The 23,191-nt window shown below is 58.9% G+C and overlaps 2 protein-coding genes across 4 annotated transcripts; both read right to left on the reverse strand.

The window, feature by feature from the left end:
- Positions 1 to 3,964: 3,964 nt before the first annotated feature.
- On the reverse strand, positions 3,965 to 4,834 carry SFN (stratifin). The gene has a single exon (XM_054802482.1). The coding sequence runs from the start codon at positions 4,832 to 4,834 to the stop codon at positions 4,094 to 4,096; it is 741 nt and encodes a 246-aa protein (XP_054658457.1). The 3' UTR covers positions 3,965 to 4,093.
- Positions 4,835 to 8,099: 3,265 nt separating this feature from the next.
- On the reverse strand, positions 8,100 to 22,881 carry ZDHHC18 (zinc finger DHHC-type palmitoyltransferase 18). Of its 3 annotated transcripts, XM_054802789.1 has the most exons (10): positions 22,590 to 22,881; positions 19,897 to 20,057; positions 17,904 to 18,053; positions 16,340 to 16,477; positions 15,817 to 15,865; positions 15,248 to 15,350; positions 13,621 to 13,730; positions 12,245 to 12,344; positions 9,780 to 9,871; positions 8,100 to 8,896 (listed from the first exon to the last, which is right to left on the reverse strand). In XM_054802789.1, exons 1-9 carry the CDS (start codon positions 22,844 to 22,846, stop codon positions 9,830 to 9,832), a joined length of 1,110 nt encoding a protein of 369 aa, XP_054658764.1. In that variant the 5' UTR covers positions 22,847 to 22,881; the 3' UTR covers positions 8,100 to 8,896; positions 9,780 to 9,829. The 3 variants fall into 3 exon arrangements, with proteins under 3 accessions (XP_054658764.1, XP_054658762.1, XP_054658765.1); XM_054802787.1 differs by lacking the exons at positions 8,100 to 8,896; positions 9,780 to 9,871 and adding an exon at positions 10,323 to 11,999; XM_054802790.1 differs by lacking the exons at positions 8,100 to 8,896; positions 9,780 to 9,871 and having other exon boundaries at positions 10,323 to 12,344.
- Between the last annotated feature and the right edge of the window lie 310 nt (positions 22,882 to 23,191).

A 23,191-nucleotide genomic window follows, 5' to 3' on the forward strand; every position in this document is an offset into this window, starting at 1 on the left:
GATAGAAACCTCTCAGCTCAGGGAACCTCTGCTGTGTCTGAGCCAAGAAATGCTGAGGTCTAAAAGAGCTGCAGCCTGAAAAGTGCAGCGTTTTCACACCACGGGGCTCTTGGCAGCGCAGGTTTGGAAAGCAGGGACTGAATCAGGACCCCGCAGCTCCGCAGGGACGATACTCGCTGCTCCTGGGCAGGGCGAAGCAGAAAATGGCTCTGGAACAGGCAGGGATGACCGGGGAACCCCGGTGCGAAATCCAGCCAGCTCCTGCACCCGCACGTCCCCACGCTGGGAGGGGACGGCTTCGCCAAGGCTCCCGGGGCTGAGGGAGGTGACACTCTGGCTCCTGTCACTCCCGTTGAGCAATCGGCCGGGGCAAAGGGCCAGGATTAGTCACCCCAATTGAGGAACGTCCTGGGGGGGCGGGGGGAGGCAGGCTTTCTGGTCCTACCTGCCCTGGCCCCTCCAAACCCAGCGCCAGGAGAAGGCTGAGCCCACCCCAACCACGCGTGGGACCTCCTGGGCAAGACTGAACGCGGCAGGTCACATTTGGGATGGAGGGCTTTGGGCTTCGGTTGCAGCCACTGAGCTGGGGTTTGCTGCGTCCCCTCCATCGCTTCCAGCCCCAACTCCTGCCCGGCAGCCAGACCACCGTTGCCGGAGCCCTGCTTGCACATCCCACCCGGCGAGGTACCACCGCAGCTGCTTGCTGGGGAGGCAGGAGCGCCCCAGAGCCGGGTTACCCCCAGGCAGCTGCAGGGTCCCTCTCTGTACCCCAAAACATAGTGTCTGGATCAGGCCACATCAGCCAGCCCGCCGTGTGCAAATGTGGGTACCGGGATGAAATAAATGCTGAGTGTTTTCGGCAACCCCCAGCCATTGCAAGGTGGGTCAGGGCTCGGCTCCGTGCTGGGAGCCTCGCCAGGGCTGTGGGATGGATGAGATGGACTAAAGTCCGGAAGACGGGGCCAGCGTGACCCCAGGAGCATCTGCCCCAGGAAAGGTTGGGGGTGTGCAGGCTCCATCACGGGGCTCTTGCTCGAAGGCTGTGAGTTTCAGTATGAAAAGCCTCTCCAAAAATTAAAAAGCCCCCGGACCAGGCACCCAGGGCAATCCTGGTGCCTGCCCGGTGACAGCCAGCCAGCGCCGTCTCTCTTGGTGCCGTGACACGGGGGAGGTGCTGTGTGTGGCTCAGCCTCGGCCGGCCCCGCCGGGCACTGAGGAGCCGGCCAGCCCTGGCCCTGGGCACGGAGCCGTGCGGGGAGGTTGTGAGAGCTGGGGACAAGGGACCAGCCCAGCTGTGGGTCCTCCAGCCCCGCTCGGGCCTGGCAGAGCTTTTTGCAGGCAGCATGGCCGTGGGCAGCATCCCCCACTTGCCCTCAGAGACCTGTTTCAGTAGCCTTAACCCTATGGCCACTGGCCACGGCAGGGGCAGCCCCTGTGCACGGGGCTGGGCCAGGACCCAGGGTGGCTCCGGGGTGGGTGACGCTCCCTGGCCCTGGGGCGCCCACGTCCCTTTGCTCTCCTGGTGCTAAAGACACAGACCCACGTACATTTGAGAGCTTTGCTGCGCGCCCCGTCCCACGCGGTGCCAGGGATGCCGAGAGCATCATCCTGCGCGTCCCAGCCAGGGGCCGAGGATGGGGATCGGGGTCCTGACGGCTCCCTGGTCCCCTCCGTCCCCACCACCCTCTGTGAAACGTGGCCGGGAGGACCCCGGGGAACACCCCGCGCTCCCCGCCAGCACAACCCTCTCACGGGACGTGCTGTGGGGGCCGGGGGCCTCCCTCCTGGCCCCGAAAAGCTGCTGGACCGGCTGGGAGGCTGGGGAGCATCGTCCTCCTACACGGCCCAGCCACGCTGCGATTTCAGGCACTGTCGAAATCGGTTAACTGCTGGGAGCCCAACGGGAGCCCCAGCGGCCTCCAGACACCCATGGGCCCCGAGAAGTGGCAGGGGTGGATGGCTACCGGCACCCCCCGGCTCCCACCTCACACACCACACCCCCCCCCCCCCCAAGTTTAACCCTCCCGGGCTGCTCGTGTCCCCAGACCACCGGGTCAAGGGCCAGTGAGAGCCCTTGGCTGGTTTTTCACGTCGGCCGGCCCCAATTTGGCTAATTACAGGTCTGGGGCTGGTTCCCAGGCTGGGAGCGCTTGGGGCCAGGCAGAGGCACCTCGCTGGCCTCCCCCCCGGGAACGGGCTGGGCTCCCCAAAACTGCCGGGGGCCCCCCCCAGCTCAGCCAGGACCTGCCGAGCAAATTGCAACCTGCCGGGGCCGCTGACCTGGTCCTTGGCGGGGCCGAGGCAGCACCCACGTTTGCTTCTTGGCTTCTATGAGATGCTGTGGTGGGGATGGGGAGGGGGATGGGGAGGGGGCAGGCAAGAGGCTGGGGCGGGGGGTTCGCAGGGGTTAATCCCCTCGGCTGGGCTCTGCACCCCGGCTCTGCTCCAGGTGACGTGTCCCATCCCGGGCAAACAGGTTCTGGTTTGCGCAGCTCAACTCCCACAGCAGCCAGCGCTTTCCCACGGCAGAGCCCTTGCAAACCTCGTTACATCCCAGGCCGGTCCCTGCACAGGGAGCAGCAGCCCCATGAGCTTTGCACCGGCTGCCCTGTGATGGGAGGGGGGTGGGGGGTGTTTCTCCAGCTCTGCCTCAGTTTCCCCAAAACCCAGGAGCTCCTGGCACCCCAGGAGCCAGGTTTTGGCCATGCCGTGGCTCGGGGCTGGCATGTCCCCCACGTCCCCAGCTGGGGACCCCGCTGAACTGGGGTGGCGTGTCCTGAGTCACGGCGCGTTTCCTCCCGGCATCCCGGCGTTTCCCATCAAAGGCCGGTTCTTGCCCAGCCCTACTGCTCTTGATCTGATGAGCTCATAGCCCAGGGTGCCATGACTGTATTTTATTATAATTATTTTTCATGTTGAAACTCGTGCTGGCGGGGGGGGGGGGGGGGGGCCGTGCTCGGTGAGCTGCGCCCTTCGCCGTGGCCAGGCGCCAGGGACAAAAGTGCTGAGCTTTCACCCGCCCCAGCGCGTCCGGACCTCGACGGGGACGTCCCCACCCCGATGACACCCCACGGCTGTCCCCATGTCACTGCCGATGCTGCTTTTGGGGACACCCCACCACCCCCCTTGGACACAGAGGAGAGCTGGTGGGGGAGGACCTGGGGACCTGCACAGGGGCCTCGGTGACAGGTTTTGGGGCACCGTGGATTTGCACCAAGGGGTTGGGACACCCCGCTGCAGGGTTGGGGACCTTGGTGCACCTCGCGGAGCAGCCAACCCTCCCCGTGGTGCTGCCGAAACCCTCGCCCCGCGGAGGCAGAGCCCGCCCGGTGAGCCCTTCCATGGGCTGCGGTTTTGCAGTCGCCGAGGGACGGGGCTCGCTGGGCACCCCAAGACCCCACCATGGGGCTGGGGGGGGGGGGGATCAGGAGCAGCCGAACCGGTGCTGCGGATCCCGGGGGATCCTGGTGGGGCGGGAGGCGAAGAGGGTGCCCGGCGGCGGCGGGAGCTGCCCGGACACGTGTGCGGGGGAGAGACGAGGCAGACCAGAGGCAGGCGTGCAGGAGACGGTTTATTGGAGACGCACAGAGGCTTTGGCAATAGGCGACACCCCCCCCGGGATGGGGGGGCTGCCTGGACCCCCTCCCCTCACCCCATCCCAGCCCCTCACCTCCTCCCTCTGCAGCTCCAGCCCTCTGGAATGGCAGGTTTGGAGCTGGCACATGCTGGGCTGTGCCCCCCCACCCAAAATGTTAAATAGTGGGGGGCTGGCAGCCCGCCGGGATGGAGGCAACCCCCTCCCTCCCTTTCCACCCCACTGACAAGAGCATGGGGGAGAGGGAAGACGGGGGGGGGGGGGGGCCATGCCAAAGCCGCCCAGCAAACACCACGCAGAGCCCCCCCCCCGCCCCGCTCCCGGCATCCAGGCTGGGGGGGGGCCGTGGGGGAGCCAAGACGCCTTCCCCTCCCAAAAAACCAAACAAACAAACAAAAAAAAAAAAAACCAAAAAAAAAAAACCACCATGAAGAGATGCCGAAGGGACTGGAGGCGGGGGAGCAGGTGGGGGCCGGTCCCCGGCTCCACGGGGGCCGTTCAGTTCTTGGGCTCTTCGCCAGCCTCGCCGCCGTCTTCTCCGGCACACTCGGCTGTCCATAGCGTGAGGTTGTCCCTGAGCAGCTGCATGATGAGGGTGCTGTCCTTGTAGGAGTCTTCGCTGAGCGTGTGCAGGTCCCCCATGGCCTCGTCGAAGGTGGTCTTGGCCAGGGAGATGGCCTGGTCGGGGGCGTTGGCGATCTCGTAGTGGAAGACGGAGAAGTTGAGGGCCAGCCCCAGGCGGATGGGGTTCGTGGGCTGCATCTCCTTTTTGCTGATGTCCATGGCCTCTTGGTAGGCTTCCTGGGCGTTGTCTATCGTCTTCTTGCGGTCGTCCCCGGTGGCCACCTCAGCCAGGTATCGGAAGTAGTCTCCCTTCATCTTCAGGTAGAAGACCTTGCTCTCAGGATCGCTCGCCTTCTTGATTAGATACTTGTCCAGCAAGGTCAGGACGTTCTTGCAAACGCCATTCAGCTCCCTTTCCACCTTCTCCCGATACTCGTTCACCAGCTGCGCTTTGTCGTCCCCCTCTTCGGTTTTGTGCTCGATGCTGGAGATGACCCTCCACGCCGAGCGCTGGCACCCCACCACGTTCTTGTAGGCGACGGAGAGGAGGTTGCGTTCCTCGTTGGACAACTCGTCCCCGTGTTCCACCACCGCCTTCATGAAGTCCGCCATGTCCTCGTAGCGCTCAGCCTGCTCGGCCAACTTGGCCTTCTGCACTTGGTGGTTTCTTGCCATGGCTGGGACGCGGGCGCAGGGCAGACGCTTGGGCGAGGAGCAGGGCCAGGAGCTGTCGGAGCCTCTGCCGAGCTCCGCCGCCGGGATTCGTTTTTGGCTGAGCGTCGGAGCCTCGAGCGAGAGCAGGAGGAGCCAGCGAAGCCGAAGGAGTGTCCTTCTCCTCCTCCTCCTCTGCTTCCTCCCCGCCGAGCCCGGCCTTAAAAGGAAAATTGCCGTGAATCATTGCCCGCGGGCGGCGGGTGCTGGGGAAGGGGCGAGGGGGGCGGCCAACGCCCTGCCCTCCCCATGGGTCCCCGGGGAGGGTTCGGCTGTGGGTGCAGCACCTGTGGGTGCCCCGGGGGAAGGGGGTGTCCCCCCGCAGCCAACCCCCCACCCCTGGTCCGAGGGGATGTCCATCCCGCTGCCAAAGGTGCTTGGCAGGGGGACGGCGGGTGGGTTATCGGTTGGGGGGGACGCGCGGAGACGCGGCAGCGTTCAGCCCTTCCCACCCCACCCCGGAGAAACGGGCCACGGGGTGTGTCTGGTCATAAAAATGGTTTCCTCCCACCCCCCCACCCCCACCCCCAAATCATATCACTGTCGTTTTTATATGGTGATTAACTTCGCTGGTAATTGCGAGGGCTTGACGGGCAGGTATTTATTCCCACAGGTGGGGAAACCGAGGCAGAGAGGCTCAGCAACTCGCCCAAGCGCTGTGGGAGGGACCGCCCCAAAGCGGGGCACCATCGCCCTGCGCCTTTGAGCCGCCATGTGGCGGAACTGGCCTGACACACACACACACACACACACACACACACCCCCCCCGAAACACCCCATCAGTGGGGGAACCACTGCCGGTGCCAGCCCGGATCCGGCCGACAGCAGGGAGACCCCCCCAGCCCTGCCGAACTCGGGGCTCCCCCACTGCTCCCCTCCAGCCCAGGGCTGCGTTTCCCCATCCCAGCACCTCACCAGGGACTTTTCTCATCTCTCAAGCTGTAATTGAAGAGTTTTGGGGTGTTTTTCTTAAATTTTTTCTAAAATTTTTCTTTTTTTTTCTTGGACGTGAACTCGCTGGCGGTGCTGAGCCGCCGGTGGAAACGCGCCGCCCCGATTAGGATCTGCGCTTCGTGTTGCGCTGCAGTTTCACTCTCAACCTGCTTCAGCTTGTTGCCACACGCCGGGCGCTGGCGAAGCCTCGGCCTGGCACCCTGCGCCCGTCCCCAGCCTTATCTGCCGCGCGGGATGGGGTAGGGTGGGGCGGGTGCCCGGTGGCACCGGGCCAAGGCAAAAAGGGGTTTTTGGTTTGGGTTTTGTTTTTTTTTTTTTTAAATCATGGTGACTCGCTGCTTTACTCATCCCTGCAAACACCCCCCCCCCCGCCCGCCCCCCCCCCGGTGCCACCCCAGCCAGGGGTGCCCCGTCCCCGTCATCCCCCTCGCTGCCCCCCCCAGGAACGGGGCGATGGCGGATGCTGGGGATGGGGAATGGGAGAAAGACCCCTGGATGCTTTTCCCAGCGATGGGCAGCCCAGGAAAACACCGCCAGGCTCCGTACCGCTCCCTCCCCACCCTGGCAAGGGGGATTCGGGGCTGCTCACACCCCCCCTCCCGGCCAAGCCCTGGGGCATGTGGTGGTCCTGGGGTACCCCCACCCATCGAGGGGCTCGCATGCGGTAGCAGCACGAGGGCACCCAGCTCCGCCAGCCTCCCCGCAGCCCCTCCACGCGTGTCGGTCGTGTGTGTGTCCCCCCCCCCGGAGCCACGCGCGGCTCCTTGCCGGCAGTTCGAGCTCCTTCCCCAGCTGCGCCTGATCCAGGCTGGGAGCTGATTACGTCCCGCTGAGCCGGGAAAAGGCGCTTTCCGAAGGAACAGCCACATGGGAGAGAGCGTTGCCCGTCTCCCACCCTCTGCCTGGCAGACGAGGTGTGGGGGGGGAATAGATCTGTAGGGAGCTTCTAAGGGCTTCGCCCAAGCCCAAACCCCCCCATAGAGTTGCTGGGGGCCAAACGGGCAGCCCGACGTACCCGGCCCTCTAAACCCCACCTCCTTCCCTTGCAAAAACACGAGGCGGCGACCCCCGGGTGGGAGTTATTCTGCAGCTCACACCCCTCTGAGCAGCAAAGCCGTATGGGGTCGGGGTCTGCAGCCCCCAGCCCCGGTGAAGCACTCGCTGCCAGCCCGGCTTCAAAACCTTGGGCTGATCCTGCACCAGCCTGGCTGCATTTGGGCTCTTTAATCCTCCCGTGTCAGCTCTGCTCCGAAAGGGTCCTGTGGGGAGACCCGCCCCGGCCGCCGGCAGGACCCCCCCCCCGAGCGGGACGGGAAGCTCGGATGGGGTGTGCGACGGCTCAGCCTCTGCTCAGGCATCTGCCGGCAGCCCCTGCCAAAGGGGCTGAGCTGCTGCCAAATTTTGGTTGTAATGGGCTGAGAGGAGGCTGCAAAAACATTCTGCTCTACCGGTTTCGTGAAAATCAGCGGGTGGGTGAAGGGGAGAGCCCCAGATCGCTGCGCAGAGGCTGCGGGTGAGCTCGGCTGCAGCATCACCCTGTGGAGCACCCGTGGGTGCCCCGAATGCCGAAGAGCAGCACCAGAAGGTGCATCGCCCCGGAGAGAGGGATACCTGGCTAAGCCTCAGCCCCGGGGGACGCTGCCCAGGCCAAGCGGCACTTCTCCCGTCCCGTGAGCCGAGCTGGCGATGCTGCAGGCAGGTGTGGGCCGGGCGCTCGAGCGGCTCCGCCATGGCAGGCAGGAGGCAGAGGATGCTCGTGGCCATTCCCAGCGGTGCTGGAAGGATGCTCGCAGCCTGCCCGGCCATCCCATCCTCACCCATCCAGCCCTGAAGCTCCCCAGGCTGTGGGGACGCTGCCGGCTCCCGGCACTTCAGTGGGGAACACATTTTGCCATGGGGTGCTCACTGTGCCCCGGGTCCCACGGGCGCTGCCCGTTGCTCCTTTCCCAGCCCCAGCAGCGAGGCTCGTGCCCTCCCCGCTGTACAGGAGGGTGCAGAGCCAGGGAAGGCTAAGACTTGCCTCAAGGCAACGGCTAGTTCCCCGGCTGAGTTTAGGGAGCTCCTGGCTCCCGTCCCGTGGCCGGCACGGCTGACAGCAGAGGGGTGCAGCCCTGCACGGCTCTGCTCAGCTCCTCCACCCCGTGCAGCACCGACAAGCCCAGGCACGAGCTGCAGGGAGCAGCTCCCCTCCGCCGGCACAGCAGCAGCCAGACGCTGGCGTACAGTAAATAGGAGAAACTTTTATTCGTTACAAAAGTAAAAGGCATAAATAGATGGTGAATCCTACTGGGCTCTACGCTGGGCTGGAGGGGGGTCAGGCCTGGCTGCACAGCTCCGCAGCGCAGCTCCCAGCCCAGCCCGCGCCGCAGTCTCCGGCAACGCTGGCTGCAGAGGCGGCTGGTCAAGGTGCTGCGGGGCTTGAACCCCTTCTCCTAAAACTAGAGCCGCGCTGAGACGAAACAGGAAAGGGGGAGCTGGCCGGGGGGGGTTGCAAGGGTAAACTCTGACTGCGCACCAACTCCCGTCCGCACAGAAGAGTCCTCGGGAACACGGACACGGCTCGGAGAGGGGCTGGTGGGCTCGGGCGTGTGACGCCACCGGCTCGGTTGTAATCACGCTGACATGAAGCCTGCTCGTTTTGAAAGCCCACTGGAATGCTGACCACTATCTTCCAGCATCTATGGGAGGGGAGCCACCGTCACTGGGGGTAAGGCTGGTGGTTACGGGGAGCCACCGGTGGCCTCGGTTTGGTTGCACGAGTCCATCCAGTGGCAGGAGACAGCAGGAACTCCAGTTATTGCACTCGGGTGGGACGGCTGTATGGCTTTGAGCTTTGAACCCGCAGGACGGCCGTCCCGGCTCCCGGAGCGGGGTTGGAAAAGCTTTTCCTTGTGCACGGCCGCTTTCCCCCCTCTCTTGCGGCGGGAGGGAGGAAGGCGCAGCCGCCTAGCCCTGGCGAGCAGAGGCACTCGTGGTGGTCATGGCTGTAGTCTCGGGTGCTTCCCGCGGTGTCTTGGCTCCCCGCGGGGTGCTCCACGAGGGGCAGAGGGCTGCGGGCCGCCAGGGCTGATACTGGATCGACCCGGCACGAGGGAGAGGAGGAGAAGAAGAAAAAGAGAGGGTTAGTGCCAGAAATACATGAGCGAGGAGCAGCGGGGAGCGGAGCGGAGCACGCGGGCTCAGCAGCAGAAAGGGGAGACAGTCCGGGACAGAGGAGAGCTGACAGCCTTCCTCCATCGCTGCTGCCGCAGCTCGAGCAGGCAGGAGCTTGTGGGGTGTGCAGGGAGGGAGGCAGGGGCACGTGGGGGGAGAGGAGCAGCTCCGCAGCCCCAAGTGAAGCAGAGCTGCGTCACAACGTGCTTTGGAAGGAACTCGCCGCAGCCATGGGCATGCTGGAGGAGGAACCTGGTGTTACAGAGAGGAAAACAGGCACAAGGGGAGGGAGGGATTGCCTGAGCCACAGAGCTGGGATTAGAAATCTGTTCCAGGCTCCCACTCCTGTTCAGACCACAGCTCGCACCAAACACTAAATCTCTGCATCAGTCAGGGGCTTCCTCCAAGCCCATCACGGCAGCTCCACCGAGCACAAGCCACCGCGGCGTGCCACCCGGCTGCCGAACCCTCTGCCCCGAGCAAACCCTCAGCTGTGCCGTCCCCCAAGCACCCCCGTGCAGGCGCACGCAGACCGGGCGGCTGCATCTTGCACCAAGCTGGGGGAAACCATCTCTCTCTTCTCGCCGAGGCCGCGGGCAGCCCCTCTGCACCGAGACGGCACAACGCGGGGCTCGCCACCCCTCGTGCCGGGGGGATGCCAGGGGGATGCTGGTGGGATGGACAGGGCACACAGATGGCTACACAACCGGAGGGTGACAGGCTCCATGGACAGGGCTGGTCATGCAGAGGAGATGAGATGGTTGCTCGAGTGGATGATGGGGAGAAGAAAGCGGTTTCTTACCAGCTAACCCTCAGAAAGCAGAGCTAACGTCCAAGGAGGGGCAAATCCCGTCAGGCTGTGCAGGAAATGGCAAAGTCCTGGCAGGCATCCTCCTGGGGAAGACACCAGAGATTACACGCCTCAACATCTGGTGGCACAGCTGGAGAGGGCTGGGTTAGACATGGGGATCACAGACCCTGGCACAGCCCTGCACCGCGTGAGGTGGGTGGGAAGAGATGCCGCGGTGACGGCTCCTGCAGGAATGGGACTGGCGAGCGGATGAGACCCTGCCCAGCCTGGAGACGTGGGACAGAAAAAGCCCTTTGCTCCAGCAAGAGTCACGGCAGCACCGATCGCTGCTAAGCGTCCCTCGTAGCCCCATCCTGCAGGAGGTTGTAAGAGCTTCTGGGCGAGGCCAAGCTGACAGATGTTAAACACTAAGACAGAAGAGGGCAGGCATCTCAAAGGAATAAAATAATAATCCAAGCAATTAACTCTTTAAAAATATAATTTTATTGAGTAACAAAGGAAACTCGTTTAAATAAAAACAGGAAGGAGTTTGGCCCCTAATAACACCCCCACACTGCTCCTCACTCCCCAGCCCCAGCCCCGGCTCCACGCCTGCCCCTAGAAAGCAGCGTTGAGGCTCCCCGAAGGCAGCAGGGACGAGCCCTGCTGGGGACATCCCCGCAGGAGAAGCGGGAAGGGCCGCCTGGCCTCTCCAACGCCTGGCCTGTGAGATGACACGAACCTGCAGGGCTGGGGTGGCTGGCGGAGCAGCACCGGGAGCCTCCCCGGGCGGCGAGAGCCATCTGCCGGGATCCGGTAGAAATTCAGCGGCCTCCGCTGCTCTCGGTGGAGGGGAAGGTAGAGATGGTGGCCACAGCAAACAAGCACTGAGATCTCTGCCGCGGCCAGCCAGAAATGTAAAGCCAGGGGAAGCTTCCGCCTCTGCCGTCCCTCCCCAGCGCGTCCCGAAGCTGCACGGGGGCTGGTGCGGTCACTCGCAGCGTGCAAAGCACAACGCTGGTGCAGCGGGGACGGGCTGCCCCCGTAAGTGTGCTGCCTCCGCCTGACCCACAGAAACCTAACCAGGCAGCTTGACACAAAATGCCGCAAGCCTCTGCCCCAGTGCTAACGTGCACCGAATAGAAAACGTTCTACATAGAAAAAAAAAAAATAAAAAATTCTACAAATTGTGCAAAAATATCCAGCAGCTTTTAATAACACGATTCAAGTATTGCTAACAAGGTCCGTGACTCTCCCCCGCGCACACCCCGGTGTCAGCGAGGCAGAGCTGGCTGCCCAGCCTGGCTCTCCCGGGCCTTGCAGGCAGGGAGCGATGCCCGTGGCCGAGCCCAGGCACACAGGCGTCACTCCTGAGGCGCTGGGGACAGCCCCGCTCTCGTCTGCCAGCCAGAAACCCAAACCAAGAGCACAACAGGGGGTTATCAGAGACCAGCACCCGCTCACTGCTTCCTCTGTGAAGCTCCACCTGGGAAGGGTGGGACCCTCAGGATTTCACCCACTTTTCTGTTGCCTTTTGGTCTCCTACAGACCGGATGTAACCAGGCTTTCCCGGCACACTAAGGTTCCCAAATCTTACAACTGTAGCCTTGCCAACAAGCATCTCACGACGAGAGCCACGGAATGCTGCGTGTTTCTTCTTCCCCATTAAAAGGAGGGTCATCCTAACTTGTGTCCTTGCTGCAGAACGTTGTCTTACTGACTGACAGGGCCAAAACACAAAGTTCTTCAGCACCCCCTCAGTGACCAGCCAGAAAACAGGATCAACAGCAGCGGGGACATCTAGCTACCTTCCGCGTCTGCTGGGAGCCAGAGTCCTCCCAGCTGAACAGCCCCAACTTACCAAGGCACAGCAGCTTCTGGAAAAGAAAAGCCGCTCCGGCAGCGGCTGAGGTGAGAACCCGGCCGTTAAGAGACAGAACAGCCCTTCCACATCGGCACAGGGAAGCAGAACGTGCTCATGGAGATAACAGGGATACCAGGGAACTTATGGCTCCACCAGCCCAGAAGACGAGGTGTGACAGCTCAGTTCAGAGCGAGAACCATTTGCCAGTCCCTACACCTCCCACCCTTGCCCACCTCATTACCCCCGGCAGGAAACACAGCGACCCCCTGGATCAGACGCTCCGGGCTCAGAGGTCTGGTGGCTCCCCAGACCTATTTGCTTCCCCCTGCTCTCTGCACGAGGCCGAGGGTCTTGCATGCTGTTGGGCTCTATCAGTTGAAAGTCCAGACAGGCCACATCACAGTGAAACAAATAAACAAAAAATAATAAATAAATTAAAAAAAAAAAAAAAAAGGCAACATGTGGCTCGACTGAGTCTTTGGCAGCTCCGCATCACAGGGCTGTCCCACCTGAGGCCGGGGAGATGGTGAGAGGGGAATGTACAGGCTGGAGCGAGGTGTAGGCACAGCAGGCACTGGGCTACGTCACAGCACTGCTAGGGAATGCCTCCTACCATGCTGGTGTCAGTTTTGGCTCCAAAGGAAGGGAGTTCGCTCTTCGGACTGGATGGGGTCCCGACATCTGGCTGGATAAATCCTCTTCTGTCTATCAAACTGGAAAACAAAAAGACAAGGGTGCAAGGGGAGAGGAGTTCAGGAAATGAAGACTCCGCGAAGACGGGAGCTCACAAGCCGCAGAGAGGGCTCTCCTCGTGGAGCTAACCAAAGCATCGGCTGGAGCACGCTGGATAACAGCTTCCTGCCCACGAGACAAACCACAAACTTATCACACAAGCTACCAAACAGCCTTTAGGCAGTTAAAGCTTTGGGCCACCACAAACCCAAACGGGAACTGGCAAAAGGTCTTTACAACAGGAAAACAACATGAACGAGGAAAGAATTGGAGTAAAACACTATTCTCCCCACAGACTCCCGGCAAACAGCTCAGGTCCCTGAATCTGCAGATTTCCCATCCCCAAGTGACAGCACTGGCATTTCAGCACCTCTGAATCCAACAAAAAGCTCAGGGGTACTTCAGAGAGCAGGGCCAGATGTAAGTGTAAAACACACTCTGACTCTCTCTGCACAGACATCCTCCCCTGCTGCTGTGTTACCCCGAGTTACACCTCTGAGATGCTCCATATAAATCTAAACTGGACCCAGTGAACAAACTTGTCTTGAGGATCCCCACATGCCCGAGGACAGGTCGAGAGCTCCAAGCCAGCATGCAGATCTTCACTCCTGCAGCCCAGCGCAAGGGGATGCCAGCCTGACTCTGCCCAATTGCACCCTCTTGTGACAAAGCAGCGATAATCCTGGGCTGCAGGCCCAAAGCTTCACTACATCTGCAGCGAACTGCTGCCTGCCTTGTTGTTTTAACATCGGTTCTGGTTAACTCACAGGTTACACATTTGGTAGGATGCTACTAAGCATTTCAGGTAATCTAAGCGTTGGTAAAACCCGGGGTCTGCGCACTGCCTGGGGCAGTTCTCTGCTGGCTGCTTGCCACGGTGCTCGATCCTCAGAGTAGAGGAGGAAAAACACACGCTAAGAAGTACTGCCACTACCAGTATTTACCATCTGCTGCTGAGCCCTTTGGTGTCGTTACTCTCCCCTTGTTGAATCACAGGATGTCTCTAATCTGCAAGCTCCACGAAACAATTACAAGTGACCCAAACTCCTCAAGCTCAAACACAGGAGAAGCAACAGTTACATCTCTCATCCATGTCTCCAGCTGCTCTCTGCAGAGACTGGGAAACTGTTTCCCCGTCATCATGGGAGCAGATGTGTTTGTGCTGACACCGTCTCCCCTGAATCGTTTGTCCTTTCCGAGGCCCCTCTCACCAAGCAGGATGCAATTCCCAACACCGTGGAGGTCAAAGGCTCTTACCTGGGATGGAATGGTCCGCACAGCACTGCACAGCAGTTTGTGAGGATACTTTTATGGCTGTAGGGATTGGCAAACTCTGAACCCCTCTTATTTGACCAGGACCCTTTGATCTGAAAGGAAAAGGATACGGGCAGATTAAGATAGGAAAGGTGCGATAGCGGACGATTACACAACAATGGAGTCGGTTCAAATCCTTGCTCAAGAGGTGGAAGGCTTGTCTTGCTGCAAACGTCCTCCCTCCCTTTGCTTTACCAAGCAGGACAACTGCAGAAAGGCAGCCAGAGGAGACAGCAATATGCTGCTCCTGCCTCTGCCAAGGTTCAACCTTGCAGCTAGAAAACTCCAAAGCTGTGCCCTCCCCAAGCTGCTTGGCAACTTGTCGGTGTCACCGACCTCAACGCCAGCCTCCTCCTCCTCCCCGCCTTCTCCACTATGCTGAAAGCTCACCAGAGCCGGGCTCTAACTCATGGTCCCTCCTGGGCTCCTCAGGCTGAACAAATAGCAAGGGGATTCCCAGGCCATTGCTGCAACAGGAGGAAACAATCTCATCTGTCCCCACCCTGAGCAGCTGTCACTGGGACTCTGATTTCGAAACCCCGGTGACATCAAGCATAGGCACACACGAGTGGGCAGATGCTATACCTGGCCTCAGGCCCCTGGCTGCAGCGAACCATTTACCATTACATTTCCTCCTTTTGTTTTTACTTCCTCTCCCCAGTTGCAGCATAAGGCTGGCAACGTGAGCAACACGGCCAGAGAGGCAACGGGCCACGCGCTTCGGACTTGGTGCTCTCGGTACTGGGGTGCCACCTCCGTTAGCTTCGCTTACGTGGCCTGGCACAGTTCTGCCAACATCTCTGAGTGTAACAGAGAGGTGGAGAGGAAAGGGGAGGGGAAAAAAGTAGAATTAAAAAAATAAAAGAGGGATGCAAACCTGCCTTCTGCAGTGCTGGAAGCTTCCAGCAAGGATTACAGGTACTTCTGGCCAGAAGGGTGAATTTTGATTCTGAGGATCAGACAGATCCTGCTTTTCCGTACAATCTGCCCTGCTCAGGGTACTCATTTGGCCCTCGGAGCCTGCATGCACCCCAGACTTGAAGGTAAATGACAGATGTCTGTACGTTATTTGCTTATTAGACATGAGGAACTGACAGAGACAAAGGGACTTGCCCAGGGTCTCAAAGGAAACCTGTGGTTATGCGGGATGCTGAATTAAGATCACCCATGTCCCAGGCTAACACCCAAATAAGTCTCTGGGGCCAGCCTTCCTTTTTTAATCTCGGAACTCCTAATTTTAAGCAAGGCCACATATAGACTGGAAAAAACACACACGTGACTTTTCTAACATTGCAGCGCGTGACCCCCGTAGCCTGACACTGCCAAGCAACACACGTGGCACAGTCCCCCACTGCTGTGTGCTGCTTTCTCCCCACTCAGCTACCAGAAACTACAGCCTAAATGCCGTGGGCACGGGTCGTTTGCTTCGCAATGGATTATGGCAGGCAATGCAGGCAGCATGCCTTGCTGAGATACTGCACCAAGGCAGGCAGCCAAGGATCCCCTGAAAACCTCTGCTTAGGAAGGACCAGGGCTGGCCCTGCAGAAGGACAAGCATCCAGGTACTTACATCTTCATTCGTCGTCAGGTTGGAGGCAACTAAGTAAGTGTGAAAACCTGAGAGGCCCAAAATAGACCAGACTGAGAAAAAACAAATCACCAGCTCCAGCACAGTGAAACAAGTCAAGGAAGTCTCGGGGAACAAAATCACCCTGCAAGGAGAGGCAGAGGACTGTTTTGGGAGGTACGTGCTGTGACCACACACACTGGGCCACGAAAACATCCCAGCAAGCTTCCCATTCCCTCCACCTTTCTGCAGGCATCCACCAAGGCACAGCCTGGTCCAGCCGCTTCCCTTTCCACGTAAACTTGCAAACTGGGAAACAAGTTTGTCACCCACTCTTAGTCCCTGGCAGTGAACTAAATAAGGAATTAAAGGTCTTCCCAGTTTGGTGATGTTATCAGCCTACAGATGAAAAGGTCCCTGTCTGCCCCAACCAGGTAGCTAGGGGACTAAATTAAGCCGTGGAAAGTGCACAAAGGTGACCCTACAAAGAGCTCGTTGCACTTCTGTTACACAATTAGCATTGCTGCACCAGTGCTCAACAGTCTGAGCAGCCGATGGCATCAGAAGGATATCTGGCAGGTGTCGTCTTCAGAGTGGTGAGGAATCCATCTCTCTGAGAACCTGCAAAGCAAAAGGGGACAAGGAACGATGTGCCGTCAGGCAGCCTTGCATCTCCAGCCAACGCTTCACTCCCGAGCATGCAGCCACCCCCACCAGATCTGCCTGGCTGCCTGAGAAACATCTGCAGTCTGTAACTCTGCAGAAATGTCAGCGCACAGACACAGTTCCAGGAGATTTGGGGCTGACGGGCAAGTCACCTTCCCCACCAGGTTAAGAGCGGATGCACCCACCAGCTCATTTGCTCTGGAGGGGATAATCCAGTCACCAGCTCTCAAGGTCTCTCTGCAGGGTGGATCTGTGGTTCCCTGCGGTCTGAGACCCCGTCTATTCAGGCCACCCGCACTGAAAAGCCTGGCGTAAACCAACCAGACCCTTCCCAAGCTCTGTCCAACAGGAAGAGTTGACCCAGTGCTGCTCAAGTCGTTCGCAGCCAGGAGCACGGCACACATCACTGCTAGTACCCGTGGTACTTACGCAGAGTGAGGTGGGTGACGACGCAAGCAAAGATGAAGGCTGTCAGGAAGGAGAGGGAGAGGATGAAGGCATAGAAGTAGCGATAGTTGCGCTTCCCCACGCAGTTGCCCACCCAGGGGCAGTGATGATCAAACCTCTCTGAAACAAAGGGACATGGTGAGGACTCCTGCTACCTCGCACCCCACAACAGAGCAAAATCCGCTTAGCCTCCGAAAACCAGGGGCTACAAATGGGGCTTCCACCCACCACTCGAGACCAGAACCCATCTGCAGCAGTACGTTAGCAAGAAGTTTCAGCAGAGCACTGCCGCCTGCTCACATGCCCTTTTTTAATCATCAAAGGCCAAACCATTCCTCTCACCAAACCCTGTATAAATACAAGTCTTGTGACTGGTAACATCTACCATTACTAAAACTGAAAGAGAACAGGGAAAGTGCGGCGGTTTTTCCAGTACCTAGCAGCAGTGCGTGCATGCACGCAGCGTTGCTGCTCCCTTTCTGCGCGTCAGCTTCCCCCGCCTTCTTCGGGGCAGAAAATAATTTTCAAAGTTATAAATACACGCCTCTAAAACCACAGAAAGTGCCTGGGAACCCAGGGCAGGTGCAATATATCTGGAAACACTCCCAACTGCCTTCTAATGAAAGGGCTGCATTTCAGATTAACAGGACTGTGGTAACCATTCTGCCGGGGACAGCAGTGCAAATAAAACCCATCGCACACCAGGCAGGCGCACGCCCGCACCCCCAGACAGCTCCTCTCCAAATGCTGCCCCAGCCACAGCTGCTTTCCAGTGAGCTGTTCCAGAGTAAGGAGTCACAGCCATCCATGGCTATCCCCAAACATTTAACGCTTGGCAACTCCCAAACTTCTCTAGAAGAAGAGCCTTGGGGTCCTGCGACTGCTCACAGGTTGGTCGCTCCTCGGGCTGCCCCGGCAGACAGCGTAAAGCACAGCCTCCGCATCCACATGGTGCACGACTAGGAGAAGCTGCTTGGAGAGTTTACTCCTTGTGCATGTCCCTAAATCCCACATCACTCTGCTGCCAGTTCAAGTTGCTCTGGGGCAGCCAGGCTGTGCTGGGAACCTCCCTGCCCACTCGCCTGCAGCTCCCCACACCTGCGTGGGGCCATCAGAGACTTTTCTTCAGGTCTTTGTTCATTCCCTCCTGCCCACAACAGTCTGAGAGCACAGGAGAGGACGCAGAAAAGCTCAACCAGCATCTATGGTGGTGCCTCTACCAGCCTGGCAACAGCAAGGCCACAGACAACAAGGAGTCGGCAGCAAACCTCGTGTTTGGTGGGGGCCTTAAGCACATTTCATGGTACGGTCCTCCCAGAACCAGAGAAAGCAGTGACACAGAGTCTTGGACGTGCTGCCTCCTCACCCTCAGCCACTGCGCTGGTGTTGCTTTGATTTTAAATAGGAGGATGACCAGCCACTCAATAACTTGCTTTATAATCCCTTACGATCCTTTACAAGAAGCAAAAGCAATCTGCCCAGGAACAGAAAACAGCCCCCCCACACACACACGAGATATCAGCACCTTTCCACTTTCCGGGCTTACCGACACAGTTGTCGCAGACACTGCAGTGAGAGGTGCGTGGAGGGCGGAACATTTTGCAGGTGTAGCAGTACTTGAGTTTCACCACATACTTGTTTATGACCACTTCCATCGTGCGGGCTGGTGGGCGATAGGTAGAGGTGCCCATGCTGTCTGCAAGGGCAAGGAGGGACAGTCAAACGGGTGCAGGTGAAACCCAAGCTCCCCTCGTATCACCCTGAGCAGGGTAAGGGATCGGCACGTGCTCTCCTGAGCTGAGAGGCAGCTCAGCCTACGGGATTTGTTGCAGAGTGGGCAGCCAGGAACTCCAGTCAGCTCCTTACAGCATTATTTATATCTTTTCCTTGTCTGTTTGATGGCAATGCTGCTGGGATGCCAAAAGGAAGTAATATCTGCCCAAGTCTTTGAGAACATAAAGCAATTTATAAATAGCGAGCATAAAAGCAGCAGTGTCAACATGCCCAGTAACACCAACTCATCTCTGCATGTCTAACAGATCACAACATGAGGAGGCAACGTAATCTGTTAACGCACATGTGGTTCCTCCTCTTCTGTACACATCCAAGTTACAGAAATCAGGGTAACCTCAGCAGAAGCATCCCCTGCTGCCGCCAGCGCACAACTTGCCAACCCGCAGCTAGAGCCAGCGGCACCGCCAGGCTCAAGGGGCTCATTTTCATCGCAGCAGGGAAGGACAGCGAGCAGGTCTCAAGTGCTCCAGGCAGATTTCACTGAAATTTGACATGCGTACGTTATGTAGCACAAGAGGACTCCTCCTCTTCAAGGTCAAAATCGAGGATTTTTAGGGACACCACAATTTGCATCTGTGTGTGGTGGCACTTCATTATTCACTGGGGACTGGCAGCTGGAGACTGCTTCTCCGCTCAGCAAAAGCGTGAGCTGGAAAACTTCTGTATCATGTTTGCAATTTTGGGGGTTATTCCTTTATTTTAATCACTCTTAAAAGAGTAGCTTTCCAATTCTGAGGAAATCTTTGAAAAGAGAGATGTAACAGCGAGCATGTTAAGAGGATAGTAAGTGGATTATATTAACAGGAACAGCTGGCACATCAGGCAGCATCTGCAGCCAGATTACCGCTTTAGGCACTTATAAATAGAAACATGGATAACCGCTCTGAGGATATTTTAAAACCATTTTTTTTAGTCAGATGTAGAATTATTGCCTTGCAACTGTCTTCACCGGGGCAGGTTTGAGTTGTCTCACATTAGTTTTGCTAAAGCATTTGTTAGTAGAGGTCACATCAACAAGGTCCACAAATCCTGGATGTATGCACCTTCTTGGCCACCACCAAAACAGCGTGACACAGCAGTTTTAGATGGGGACAAATATTAGCATAGCGTTAGAAACCATTACAATAAAGAAAACTTTACGGCACAGCAGGCTCAATGGCAAACCATAATCTTAAAAAGCATTCATTCCTAAATTAATTATCCTAAGTCCTCACCACACGTATTTTGCAGAAGAATGTACAGGGTCAGATTCCTCCAAGTTGGGACAACATTCACGTTAATTAATGCACATTACGAAGCAGCCCAGGCACTTCAAGACCCTGGCAGCGTGATTCTGAAGGGGGACTTTGTGCTCCTGGTACACAGTCCCTAATGGTATTTGTGTTTAGGACACCAATGCTGCAAGCTGTCCCTCCCTGAGCTCTGCACAGGGCCGCTGCCCACCCAGGTGTCATCCTGAGGACAGGAACGGGTACAGCCCCCAGCCACTGCACAGGGCTCTGCCTGGGAAAGCCATGGGGCTAAACAGAAACAAAACCTCTGCTTCTCTGCAGATTCCCTCTTTGAGGCATCGCCTGCTGTGCTAGAGAAGCTTGTCACATCTCTCTTACCAGGACTCCTAAGACACTGTCAAGCCTCATGATCTGATACTCTGGCCTTTTCCCCAGACACTCACCAAGTGTGAGCTCACACACACACAGAGGTATGCACTGGACCAAACACAGGAGAGGGAACAGAAGTCTCACCGATCCGCTTTTCCAGGTCTGCGGCCTCACTTGGGGTGGCTCTGGGCAGGATACCTGGGTCTCTGAAGCTTGTCTGGAGCAGGCAGCTGATGACAAAGAAGAAGAGGATGGCTGCAATGATGGGGATGGCCAAGGTGAGGTGACTGGCAAGGAAGGGGCAGCTGTTAAAAGAAAAAAAAAAAAAAAAAAAGCATTGTTACCAACCGTCGCTACAGAACTGGCTATCAGCTGTGACACTATGAATTACCATGGGGTAGTGGGCTGAAGCGCTGCTGCTTTGCAGAGACCTCTGGGACAGCAAGAGCCAGCCCACAAAACACTGGAGTGGCACGGGGAAGACAGGGTCTTTGGCACAAAGGCAGCAGTACAAGCCCCTGTACACAACCTCTTTGCCCTTCTGAAGTCCCAGAATTGTGTTTCAAAGACCTGTCAGCTGCCCCAAAGCCCAGTCACCTTCTGTAACAGCAGCATCAAGAACACATGGAGAAACACCCCAAGCTAAGCAGGAATCAAAAACCAGCATGAACGCCATCCCAAATGGTCCAACACGTGAAGCCGAGAGGAAATTTGGCTTCGATTCAACACAGCTTCGCTGTCTCTGGATGACTCGTGTGCCCTTCATGGTGTGCCAGATGTTTGGACGAGGACGCCTTCCAGCACTGACACTGCTGTGACAAGCCACCAGGCACCTCAGCAGACGATGTCCACGCCGGGGCTTGCTGTACTATGACCTGGGGCTGGTTTTCCACAGATGGGGACCAGCGCAATCACACTCCGCATCAGGGAGGCCCCACAACTCGCAGCACGACAGGTGAAGACAGCCGAGGAACACAGCTCTTTGCACGGCACAGTGCCGGAGACCCATCCCATCCCTCCCTCTGCAGAGGGATTTGCTATTATAAGCACTGATAAGTACCCAGAGTCGAGCGCAGACAGGCAAGCTGCTTGAGCCCTGCTGTCTGCGGGCAGCGCTAAGTCTCAGTAACGCTGCGAGGCAGTTTGAGAGGATTAAGCAACTTTTGTTTCAACTCCCAAGCTCAGCTGTCCAGAACAAAGCAGCCACCAAGCAACAAAACCCCTTCGGCCCCAGACCAACGCTGCTGCCGAGCCCCTCGGTCATCTCCCTGACAGAGGGACAGAAAGGTCTCCGAAATGAGAGATGTGAGCTTTGTTGCCACCCCTTTTCTGGCATAATCTCTGGATCCCGTTTTCCCCTTTTCAGGCAACAAGAAATCACATAAAAAACGTGAACTGTAGACACAGGCAAAGATGTATTTGCCATACATCTAGCAAACCGTGACCATGCAACAGAAGCACACTGCTAAAATAACAACTTGGAAAGCCCCAGGGTATCTTTGACCAAGAAAGAGTGACTAGGCAAGAAGGGAGGGGAAAGCAGATGTCCTCTGCCTGGCCCTGTACAAAGCAGTTACTGTGCTAGTGCTGCCCATTAGTTTCAGATACAGCAGAGAAAGCTGTCAGAGAGGCACAGATGACACTAAGAAAGGAGTTTTCGTGTCGGGATGCAGTTACTGCCTCCCACAGCTGCCTGCCCCTTTCAGCTCATCTGACTTCTCAGAACCTCTAATCCGATCAAATACCTTCATCTCCCTGCCTGCAGGCTTGGGCAGCTTTACTCTGAGACTCGCAGAGATAACGCTGTGATCCAAAGGCAGGCATGACACCCCCCCGCCCCGCTTCGTACAGTGGCAGGAAAAACAAGCTCCTCCTGAGACAGAAACGCAGAGGCGGGATAGCAGAAACCCTCAGAGGTGTCAATAACCAACGGTGCTCCTTCCCCGGCTCCTCCGGGCAGTGCAGGACGTAATGGGGTGCTCTTTGGTCTCCTCTCCCTTGGGGCACAGGACCGGGGAGCTTTCCCGGGCCAGTTTTCCAAAAGGAAAGGGAACCGGGGGAGATGTAGCTCCCTCTTCCCCAGACATCACTGCACAATGGGGGCAGAGCTCCAGGGCAGAGCCTCAAGGCGGGACCCCAAAGGGTTTCACCATTTATCAAGCACCTTTAACAGAAACACTATTCCTGCTGCCACTACAGATCAAGTCCACCAGTCTTGGGGGGTTCCTGGCTGCCATTGTGGACCAGTTCTCTCCTCTGGAGCAGGAGGGGAGACTGGGGGAGGGTATTTAGAGACCAGGAGGACATCCTGGGAGGATGTTAAAGCCCTTCCCGGGGCCAGACTGAGCAAACGAGGTCCAGGGCTGCCCCTGCCCACCCCTCCTACCTGGAGGACAGGTAAAGGGGAAGCAGTGACTGCCTGCAAAGTGGGTCTGGGGGAATGGCTTGGGGGGGCAGTGGGGAGAAGGAAGGGATATCGGGGCTCCCATGGCAGGGGGTAGAAGTGCCCCCCCCCCCGCCCACCTCCCACCCACCACGAGGGCGTGGGGGGGATGCCCGCTAACCTACGGCTCCCCGTGAAAGCAGGGGGCTTCAAGGAAGGGGACAAGAGCTGCTCGGAGCCCCCCACTGGGGAATGGTCCGAGGGACAGACCCCACACGCCTTTACCCCCGCCGGGAAGGGGGGCTGATCCCGAGGGGGGGGGGGGTCCCCAGGCCCCAGCACAGGGGGGACACCAGAGGGACCCCCAGCAGACGCGGGGGTGGGGCGGACACCCCAGAGCCCCGCAGACCCCAGGGCGGTGCCCGGAGCCCCCGGCCCGGCAGCGCGGACTCACTCGAAGGCGAAGAAGAGGCCGCTGGTGACCAGGATGAGGCCGAGGGTGAGGACGAAGACGCCGCTGTGCCTCGCCAGCATGAGGCGGCCGCCGCAGTAGAACCGATTGCGGCCCGGGAACACCTCCCACTTCCGCCGGGGCCGCCGGGTCGTACCGGACTTCTCCGGGTCGGCTGGTAGCGGAGGTTGCGAGGCGACCGTACCCGCTCCCGGTGCCGTTACCCCGGGCGGGATCTGCCGGTACTCGCAGTCCTTCATGGCGCCGCAGCGCCCGGCCCGGCCCCGCCGCTCGCCCGGCGGACGTGTCCGCCCCGCCCCGCCCCTTCCCTCAGCGCCGCGCCCCCTGCCGGCCGCGCCGGGCACCGCGCCCCGCCCGACGGGAGCAGCCTCGGCCCGGGAGCCCCGGGGAGCTGGGGGGGGCACACGGACACGACACGGACGGGAAGGGACGGGGACCGCCCCGCCGGCAAACCGCGCGTTTACCGGGGATGCGTCTGTGCTGAAACACCGGCTACAGCGCTGCCCGGCCCGCAGAGCGCCGAGTCGCGGCGCCACAAGCCCGGGGGAGCAGGCGGAGCCGGTCCCCTTCGCGTCGCCACGGTC

This window comes from Grus americana, chromosome 23 (assembly GCF_028858705.1).
Source record: "Grus americana isolate bGruAme1 chromosome 23, bGruAme1.mat, whole genome shotgun sequence".
Lineage (NCBI taxonomy): Eukaryota > Metazoa > Chordata > Aves > Gruiformes > Gruidae > Grus > Grus americana.

What these genes read in the sequence shown, in the direction of transcription:
- ZDHHC18 (XM_054802787.1), bottom strand. Translation starts at nt 22,846, where the DNA reads ATGAAGGACTGCGAGTACCGGCAGATCCCGCCCGGGGTAACGGCACCG. An exon ending in AGACCTGGAAAAGCGGATCG is followed by an intron (nt 18,054 to 19,896) that starts GTGAGACTTCTG and finishes TTGCCCTTGCAG; the next exon opens with ACAGCATGGGCACCTCTACC. An exon ending in TGCGGACCATTCCATCCCAG is followed by an intron (nt 12,345 to 13,620) that starts GTAAGAGCCTTT and finishes TTTGTTTTCCAG; the next exon opens with TTTGATAGACAGAAGAGGAT.
- SFN (XM_054802482.1), bottom strand. Translation starts at nt 4,834, where the DNA reads ATGGCAAGAAACCACCAAGTGCAGAAGGCCAAGTTGGCCGAGCAGGCT.